Source organism: Symphodus melops, assembly GCF_947650265.1.
Source record: "Symphodus melops genome assembly, chromosome: 13".
Lineage (NCBI taxonomy): Eukaryota > Metazoa > Chordata > Actinopteri > Labriformes > Labridae > Symphodus > Symphodus melops.
Genome location: NC_136703.1, coordinates 2,823,140 through 2,833,140, shown reverse-complemented (window position 1 = coordinate 2,833,140; position 10,001 = coordinate 2,823,140). Strand labels below are relative to the sequence as shown.

General features: G+C 43.4%; 1 protein-coding gene across 1 annotated transcript in view; it reads left to right on the top strand.

The window, feature by feature from the left end:
- Positions 1-10,001, top strand: part of LOC306834540 (vitamin D3 receptor A) — an 81,040-nt gene that overhangs the window by 56,678 nt on the left and 14,361 nt on the right. The window contains exons 5-7 of the mRNA XM_079360520.1: positions 6,302-6,486; positions 7,734-7,833; positions 8,853-9,030. Of these exons, the coding sequence (XP_079216646.1) occupies positions 6,302-6,486; positions 7,734-7,833; positions 8,853-9,030 (463 nt within the window). The remainder of the gene's footprint in view (positions 1-6,301; positions 6,487-7,733; positions 7,834-8,852; positions 9,031-10,001) is intronic.

The window sequence follows — 10,001 nt, the reverse complement described above, 5'->3', positions numbered from 1 at the left end:
GTGTGTGTGTGTGTGTGTGTGTGTATTGGTAACAGGATTAGAATCACCGGAGAGTTTCTGAAATGTTTTAGCCTTTAGATGAATGAGTAGCAGCCCTCGGTTCTTTTCACGAGTAAAGCTTCTCCTGCCGTGCTGCCCTCCATTTGCCTCCCCTAATTCATATTCTCCATCGTCTCTCTGCACTCTTTTGTGTTCTCTCTCTGTGACAACCTCTAGACCTACATTACCATAAGAGCCAGATGCTTAATTTGACTGAAAAAAAAGTTTCACATGGAGTAGAATATGCATCAGAAAGTGAAGGCTGGTTTTTCAGAATATTTAGAATATCATTCACAGCGGAGAGCTTGGGCATTTTTAACCTTGGCCTTATTAGAAAATGTGTTGTTGTGCTAATGAGGAGTATATGTAAAGGTCCAGTCCAGTATTTCCTTTGTCACAGACAGGCTCAGAATCTCCTTTAAAATGTGTCCAACAGCACTGACACAAAGGCTCCCTACAGAGATGTTGAATATATTTTACTTTGTGAAAACATGAAGCATGCAAAACACCGTGTGGAGGAGTTCAGAGACAGACGTGTAATAATCTAACACGGTGGAAGCCAGAATTAAGCTAATTAAACAAACACAGTGAAGACAATAATAAAGAAAACAAAAGTGTAGGAATCTGCAGCTACCAACGTGTGGGTGGGTGTGTGAAAGGTGATCGAGGAGAGAAGATGATTTACTTTATTGATCCCACATGGGGAAAGGTTTTTACACTCTGTGGTCGTTATCTTGCTCAAAGGCACTTCAGCAGTGCCCAGGAAGTGGTCTGGCATCTCCCAAACCAAGGACCTACGGGCTGAGCTACTGGTTCAGGGTGGGGGGTTGATATGTGGTAGAGGTTCAGGGTGGGGGGTTGATATGTGGTAGAGGTTCAGGGTGGGGGGTTGATATGTGGTAGAGGTTCAGGGTGGGGGGTTGATATGTGGTAGAGGTTCAGGGTGGGGGGTTGATCTGTGGTAGAGGTTCAGGGTGGGGGGTTGATCTGTGGTAGAGGTTCAGGGTGGGGGGTTGATCTGTGGTAGAGGTTCAGGGTGGGGGGTTGATCTGTGGTAAAGGTTCAGGGTGAGGGGTTGATCTGTGGTAAAGGTTCAGGGTGGGGGGTTGGTCTGTGGTAGAGGTTCAGGGTGGGGGGTTGATATGTGGTAGAGGTTCAGATGAGGGGTTGATATGTGGTAGATGTTCAGATGAGGGGTTGATATGTGGTAGAGGTTCAGGGTGGGGGGTTGATCTGTGGTAGAGGTTCAGGGTGGGGGGTTGATATGTGGTAGATGTTCAGATGAGGGGTTGATATGTGGTAGAGGTTCAGGGTGGGGGGTTGATCTGTGGTAGAGGTTCAGGGTGGGGGGTTGATATGTGGTAGATGTTCAGATGAGGGGTTGATCTGTGGTAGAGGTTCAGGGTGGGGGGTTGATATGTGGTATATAGATTCATTAATAAGATGTAGCAGGGATAGATGTATATTTATTAATGGATTAGATATTTGTTTCATGACCACCAGACTCCATTAAAAAAACTCTTATTTTACCTTCCAGGACTCAGTAATTGCTGGTCTATGATAAGCTGGTTTGTTTGTGATTTTGTGTTACTGTAGCGTCTTTATTGGCTGAACACAAAACATAGAAAATAACTGAACGAGGTAGCAGTAGACCAGAAACTTCCCTGAGCTCCATTTGTTATTAGAATCTGACAACTTGCAGATTGTGATGCGACGGCGCTTTTCTTGTTTCTGAAAAGAATCCGTCTCTGTAACAGAAAGGTTTCACTCTTCAGGGGTTTTGTAGCTGTGTTGACTGACACTTATTCTAACATTAGAGCCCTGTAATTGGCTAAAACAAGCACTTCGGTGGACATTTTGGTCTGGCACATTTGCAACCAAGGATTTTATTGCAAGCATTACATTCAGGTCTGCAGCCAACCGGATGAAGTCAAGCTGTTTTGAAAGTATCAGAACATTTTGGGAATATGGGAAATCCTTGTCGTTGGAGCCTTTTTTTTCAATTTCTTCGAAAGCGGAAATTTAAATCTAACTTGGAATTTTTTTGAAATTTTTCAAAAGAGGTAAATGAGCTAAAAAAAAAAGCAAAATAAAGGAAAGAATCTGAAATGTTGTCTCATAAAAACACAGCGGTGTGATTGGTCAGAATTCAGCTCATTATGAATGAAAAACCCAACAATCCATTGCCACCTATTGTGTTGATAAGCCCCGCCTTCCTGCCACCCTGCACGCTTCCCTTGTGATCTATTGATAAGCCGTTTTGCGTCACACTCAGCATGTGTGGCTGCCCTGACGCCTGACTGACCCGATTTCACCTCTTCAACATCAAAGTCCGAGGGCGACTGGGTAAAAAAAATATTGGCCCCGCACCAAATCCAGTGTGACATACATCACACCAAATCTGAGCGTGAGCAGAATCCATTGTGTGGAACTGGTCGCTCTGCTGGTTAATGAGTAAACCTGCTGTGAAACTCTGAAACTCTGCCTTTCCCCTCTTTCTCAGTGTCGCTTTGGCATAACTGATTTTGGCCAAACCCCCCGCCCCCTCTCCAACTGTTTGTCTTTCTCTGTTGGCCCCTTCTCTGCCGCTCAGGGCACCACATCCACACACCCAATCAGACACTTTCTAAACAGCAAACTTCTTCTTGGTAAACTGCTGCGCTGCTGCCAAGCGCTGCGGGGTGGTCAAGATGTTCCTTTTGATGGTCTGTTGTTTTTTTTTGTGGACTCCTGCCTTAATGATGCCACAAAGGGCTCAAACTTGGCTGGAGGCTGACTGGTTCAATCATGTTCCCGGGCCTCAGAATAGCCACTCTGACGCACCGTGCCAAACTTTGACCAAACTGTGCCTATTCATGATCGGGCTTGGTGCTGCATTCTTGGATGTCCTCACCACAAGGAGTGGGTTTTTTTTTTTTGGTCAGTCTGCTCCTGGCTCAGGAGGCAGGTTGGACACTGGAGCGTATCCAGAGCCTAATTAATGACGACGGGTTAAAAAACGATGAAAGCCAAGTAAATCCTTTGGTTAGCTTAGCAGTTCGGTACTCTTTCAGTTGCCTTTTTAAGCCTGTGTAACCAAAATGTTGTTGTTGTTTTCTGCTTCAGCACATTATGCGGTTATGTAACTCTGCTTCTGCGGTTGCTATCCAGAGTGCAATCAGTGAAAATCTACTTCAAATGTGCTTGTTTACAGCCTGAAGGAAAAACAAGCAGCAGTTAGAAGGAAGAGCCTGATCTGAACACTATTTAATTTAGACTTAACCTTTCCAATTTCATGGCTTTCTGAGATTAGCAGTTACTGTAAAGTAGGTATTCATTTGGTGTTTTTGTTCTGTTGATACAAACATGTACCTGGGGTTTTAAAGGCTTAGAGTTGTAGCTTGTGACATCAGAGGAGTAACACACAAACACAGAAGAAATGTCAATGCCACCACCTTTAACCGAGCTAAAATGAAATGCACATTTCAGCTCCACCTCTCTGCTAACCAGTGAAATGAAGAGACATTATTTTGAATTGCCCATCATTTACCCTGAAAGGGCCGGCGTTTTAGTTCCTGCATCGAGCCCTTAGTATCAAGTGTTTGTGGCTTCGGCGTTAAAGCTCTGACATCAATCCTCGGAGGATCTGAAGAAAGCGAGCTGAGGAGCAGAAATCTCTCTGAAAGCTGGTTTTTATTGAAAGGAATCTTTTGAATATTAAAGACAGTTTGTAAAACTTGAGTTCATATTTGTAACCTGCAGTCATTCTTCCAGTGAGGACGCTTGTTTAGATTTGTTTTTACACTTTGTAATAATGAGGATGCAGAGAAGTAAAGATGATTATGACTATTGCAGCTTATATAAAGTAGCAAAAGAAAATCATGTGCTGTAAGGAGCTTATACTCTGGATGTAGTTTCCCTCTTAAAGGCTTTGATCCATGCCGACAAAAATAAACAAAGACAATCATTTCATGGAGCTAAATGTGATGTTGGTTAAATATGCGGAGTGAGGCAGTTTCTCTTTGGCGAAGATACGCTCGGGCTCGTTGTAGCGGTGACCTCTTGGCGCCCAGCCTGTCTCTCTTTGGCGGTCGTGGTTCGTCTGGCGGTCGTACTGTCTGTCCGTCTGTCTGCACAGTTGAGTGCGTCATGGGTAATGGGTCACCGTGGCAGAGGGTCAAACGGATGATATGGACCGAGGCATTCAGGGGTCATTGCATTACTGCAGCACAGTGAAGAATATCTTTTTATATGACTGAACTGTCATCCTCTGTGCGCTCTCTGTTTGCTCCCTTTGAGCAATTTATAGATCGCCACAGTTTACCTAAGAAAAAAACAACTTGCACTAAAGCTTCAGTCATATGTTGTCCCTGTTTTCTTCCTGTTTACTGGTCAATATTGATGGAACATCTTACAGGAGAGGTCACCACGTGTGTTATCAGCTCTGTGACCTCTGTGCAGCCCCCTGCATGCTCACGGAGCGTCTCACTCCTCACTGTCATGTTTGTTCACATTGTCGTCAGCAGCATGAAAGCCTGATGACATAACGCTCCTCCAGCGTCTTACTTTGGGTTCAGCACAAACATCATGTTCTGAAACATACAGGAGACGAACCCGTGTGTGTGTGTGTGTGTGTGTGTGTGTGTGTGTGTGTGTGTGTGTGTGTGTGTGTGTGTGTGTGTGTGTGTGTGTGTGTGTGTGTGTGTGTGTGTGTGTGTGTGTGTGTGTGTGTGTGTGTGTGTGTGTGTGTGTGTGTGTGTGTGTGTGTGTGTGTGTGTGTGCGCGCTCTGACGGCCAGATGCTGTTTATGTTTCTCGACAGCGTATAACTCGATCATAACACTGAGACTTTTTCTCAAAGTGGTTTAACAGGAGAGTGTGACATAAGAAGGATCATTACAGAGCGTTTGGTCACAGATGTTAAATTCACACACTAATCATTTGAGCCGCCTGTTTTTGGATTTGATAAACTCTTAAGGACCAGCAGATTTCCTGCTTCACACCATCAGCCGCACACGTACAGATGTTTGGCTGCTTCTCAGAGGGCTCCAAAGGAAACTAGATCGACCGCACAACATCATTTCCTATATGAAGAGAACTCAAGAGGCAGAAGAGTGTAAGGAAATCAAAGGTGTGATGACTGTTTCACATGTGGTGTGGGTCCAGAAGCTTCCCCTCTCATCCAGCGGTTAACTGCTTTTAAATCAAACCTCACTGCCTCTGTGAACTTCTCCATGTTCCTGCTCCATTCAGATCACTGAGGTCCTTCAACCAGCTGCTCCTGGACCATCAAGCCTTTTCTGCTGCGGCTGCAGCACCTGGAAACAAACGACCTTTTAATATAAGATCTGCTGCCACAACTCAAAAGTTTAACAGAACTTTTACTTTTTTCAGCGTTTTGACTTATTTTTAAATTTGCTTGTACGTTTCTTTATGATGGTTGGATGAATGTATTTTAATAAACTTACTGCACAGCGCTATGGTCCGTCTCGACTGTTATAAATGTGCCATATAAATAAAGTTTACTTGACTAATTTGAGAAAGTGTTTGGTGGAAGTTAGAAACTCTAGAGAAAAGTATTGGTTCTTTATGTAACAGTTCGATGTATTTTGAATTCAGAGCATAGAAGTAAATCTGTTGCGATCTGCCATGAATAATAAGTGTTGAGAGTATAAGAAAGTAATGTAATGCTCTGAGACACGTGAAAGTGGCACGCAAAGCCAGGAATTCCCAAGAGGGCCTCTCAGCTTGTCAAACCTAAAAGAGTCACTATAAACAGTATGTATAATCCATTCTGCCCCGCTGTGCCGCTCTGCTCCGGCTGCATGAATAACGAAGAGGCACTCAAACATCCGACACCCGCCGCATCAGCTGTATGAAAAAGAGAGCTGACATGACAGGCCTCTTCATGCTAAACTAAGATGATGTATGGTCCATGCAGTGTGGGATGGAAGACCATGTGAGCACACATTACTGCTCCTTCACCTGCTTTCAAGGCTGAAGGAGCGCCGTATTCGTATTCTTAAAACTTGATCCCAGTTTGGCTAAATTTCATGACGTCCTTCCTAACATGTTTGAGCAAGAAGTAAAATATCAATACTTTCATGCCACAACCTCATATAAAGTGAATTAAAGACACTCACGTTTAACCGTGTGTAATAACTGAGTGCTGAATCCTGGCTGCATGCTCGGGACACTCACACGCAGCGGTCGAAGCAAAGCGTCCTTGTGAATTTTAACCTCAGACTATTTGAATAACTTCTCCAACGTGTGATCTATTGCAGTCATCCTGACAGACGAGGAGGTTCAGAGGAAGAAGGACATGATCGTAAAGAGGAAGGAGGAGGAGGCAGCCCGGGAGGCGATGAGGCCTCGTCTGAACGAGGAGCAGGCCCGGATCATCTCCTCTCTGGTGGAAGCTCATCACAAGACCTACGATGCCTCCTATTCAGACTTCTCCCGCTTCAGGGTTAGTCCAGTGCAACATTTCTTTTGTCACAAAAAACCACACTGACAGTGTTGACATCATCAGTTTGTTCCTGTTATTGAATTTGGGTGGAGCTCCTCATGATGTCATGCTGCAGCAGGGAGAGTCTCCTGAAGCTTGCCATCAGCCCATGTTACTACATTTTCCAGTGCAAAGAAAATAAAAAAATAACTGAAAGAAAACAGACTTTTTTAATCAAAACAAGTTGCACACACCATTGTGTACTTTATGTAGTTCAGAAATAACAGCCTGCTGCCATGGAAACGTATTTCTTTGGCACTGTGGAGGAGAAAAATGTTCAAAACTTTAAAAAAAAAAATGGGGGAACAAAGAAGATATAAGAATGCTTAAATTGCAGGAAATACCACCACCTTATTAAATTGCGTTTTCAGCAGAGAAGTCACATGACAGAAAAGAAAATTCTCAATCCTGATTGGCAGGAAATAGTTTCTTAATTTAAAGGACCCAGACGGACATCTGTTAGGCTTGTGTCTTTAAATACATTCACAGACGTCAACAGTTACGCTCTGTAAAAAAACTTTTTAAACTACTTTTTAAATCATTATAAACTAATAAACTATAAACCAATTTATTATATTTTGCAAGAATGATCCGCTCGTCAATGGAATTCACTTTGAACTAAGACCCTCAATAAAGTTACACGATAAACTTCTTCTCGAGCCGACTAACTATTTTATTTGACATACTCGGGTGGTTGGGGGTTCGGTGCCTTGCTCAAGGGCAACCACTCCAGCTACCAGACCAACTTCCATATGTGCGACCCTCCAAGTCCCTACAGACTGAACTACTGCCGCCCCCCAAAATTGACTGGTTTGATGTTTCCTGTCATTATGAAAGGTAATCATTATTTTACACAGCAGGATTTAATTGGCTGGTTCCGACCTTTAACGGTTCTGTTGTGTGCTCTACTAATCCGTACGAGTGTAATCGAGTACACTATGATTAATGAGATGACATCATAGAACCGTACTTGAAATGTAAAACCAATCTGACTTATCGCGCTCCTAAACATGTTTACACCTTGTTAAAGGAACATGAGGGATGATCCAGGTAACTTGTTGACCCTGTAGTGTGAAGCCGGCTCCTGGTGTGTGCTCATTATCTGTTCTTGTACAGGATTAGACTCTTAAGCTCCAGGCTGCGGTGTACCAAGCTGTGATTGTGTTAATATTTGTGGGGGGGGTTTTTTTCTCCTCGTGCATCCACAGCCTCCGGTGCGTGAAGGGCCGGTAACACGCAGTGCCAGCAGAGCCGCCTCCCTTCACTCTCTGTCTGACGCCTCGTCTGACTCATTCAACCACTCACCCGGTGAGATTCACCAACACTCCTCCTCCTCCTCCTCTGCCCTTGTTTGTTTTCACCCGTTCAGGGTCGAGGTCCAGTGATATTTTAAATACGAGTAAACTTTCAAGGTAATTCTGAGCAGTGTACCATTCAACGCTCAAGGTTATACAATTATTACTCACACCTACTTACATAAAGGTTCTGATTGGGTTTCACGTTGCAGAAGTTTTGTGTCGTCCTTGGTGTGTTCATGTTCCTGTTTGTGTGTGAATTGTGAACTGAGATGCCTTAATGGGGAGAGATTATTTCCAGGTGTTTTATTTGTTTAATGGAACTATAACTTTATATTCACTTGCTTTCAACAATCTGAAAAGTCAATACAGCATATAGTTGGACATTTTGAGTGGCGATTTTTTTATCACCTCGTGGCCGCCAAGCATCCATATTTTTATGATGTTATTAGCAAATGTGCTTGTTTTCGTTTTTTTATTTGCTGAAGCGGTTGCACGATCGGTTTTGAACAAGTTGCGTCGTTAAGACTTCATGTTCAAGTTAAAAAGGAACGGTTCAGATCGTGAGGTGTGTGCAGGCTTTGATCACGGCGTCGGTCCATCTGAGGGCTCGAAGGAAAAAGACTGACGTGAGATGAGTGGACTGAGAATGTTTTCTTATTTGACGAAGAGTTCTTTAGTTTTAGATTTCATTTAATGTTGCGGACATAATATGGAGTTTAAAACATCGTAATCTTAATTTATTGTACCGCAACTCTGACTTTTCAAAATATGTTTTTAAACAATTTATAGCCAAAGAAAAGTTTTGAAAACGTGCAAAAGTTGACAATTACAACATGCATCATTGCAGTTCTGCTTTCTTTTTGTCACTGTGAACTCACCTGCTGCTTTCACCTGGTTTCCCCCCGTCTCCGGCTTTTTGCTATTTCTGTGTGTAAACATTGACTTTTAATCACTTCCTTACGCCGCCTCTCCCCTCTCCCTGCATGACCCGTCTGTTCTCATCCCGTCTCTAATCCCCTCCTCAAACAGAGTCGGTGGACAACAAGATGAACTTCAGCAACCTGTTAATGATGTACCAGGACGGGGCGAGCAGTCCGGACTCCAGTGAGGAGGACACCAAGCTCTCCATGCTGCCCCACCTGGCTGACCTGGTCTCCTACAGCATCCAGAAGGTCATCGGCTTTGCAAAGATGATCCCCGGCTTCAGGTGCAAACTACACACACTGTGATGGCTCATTTACGTGGACATGGTGGACAGGCACATTGTGAAACAGAGAGGCATGCATTCCTGTGTCTTTTTTTTATCCTTGCAGCCTTAAAGGTCAAAAATTAATTTTATTGAGTATTTGTTTAAGGAGTAATATATATTTTTAAATTGGAGTAGAAGCTGTTTAAATGCAGTCTGCTGATTCCAGCTTCCAAATATGGAAGTTTTTCTCCTTTTGTTAGCGTTGAATACTGCTCTATATAAAAATGTCACTTTGCCACTTTTAAAAGAGAAAGTATGAAACAATACAATTCTTCTAAAACTACCATAAATCACACCCATGCCGTGTTGAAAATTAAACTTTGTAGCCCCCGCAGCAATCTGCCGTTTCACTCACTTCTGGTAATCATTTGTTGACTGGTAAATTCAGTTGCATTAGACTGTCAGCACGTACAGACACAGAGGCTCGCTCCCCACCCACACGCCCAGCACGCTGGTTTGCTTCCCACACACTCATTGTTGGGTAAGGTGAGATGCTATTATCCCTCCCAAACAAACAAGCTCTTCCAAGAATACACTGGAACAGGCTGTAGCTTTATGGACGCACGCTGAGCTCTGAGGCAAGTATATCAATGTATGCACACACACACACACAGACCATGATGTACAAGAATGGGGGGGCACATTTGCCAGACGAGCGTACGTGACGCATGCATGCTTTTGTTTGTTGTGATGCACAACAATAATTGTTTACTTGTCGATGTACAGTATGTTCTCATTGTGGGTTGATTGCATGCAGCGTGTCACAGCTGGATTATACATACATGTATTAAGGTGTTTAGGAAGTGTTTCTTTGGCCTTTATCTCATTCATTTATTAAAACCTTCACTCTTTTATCAAGACATGTCGGTGTACAAGTGACCATTCATGGATGTTTTGTTAAGACACATTAATGTATGGAAGGTAGTGAA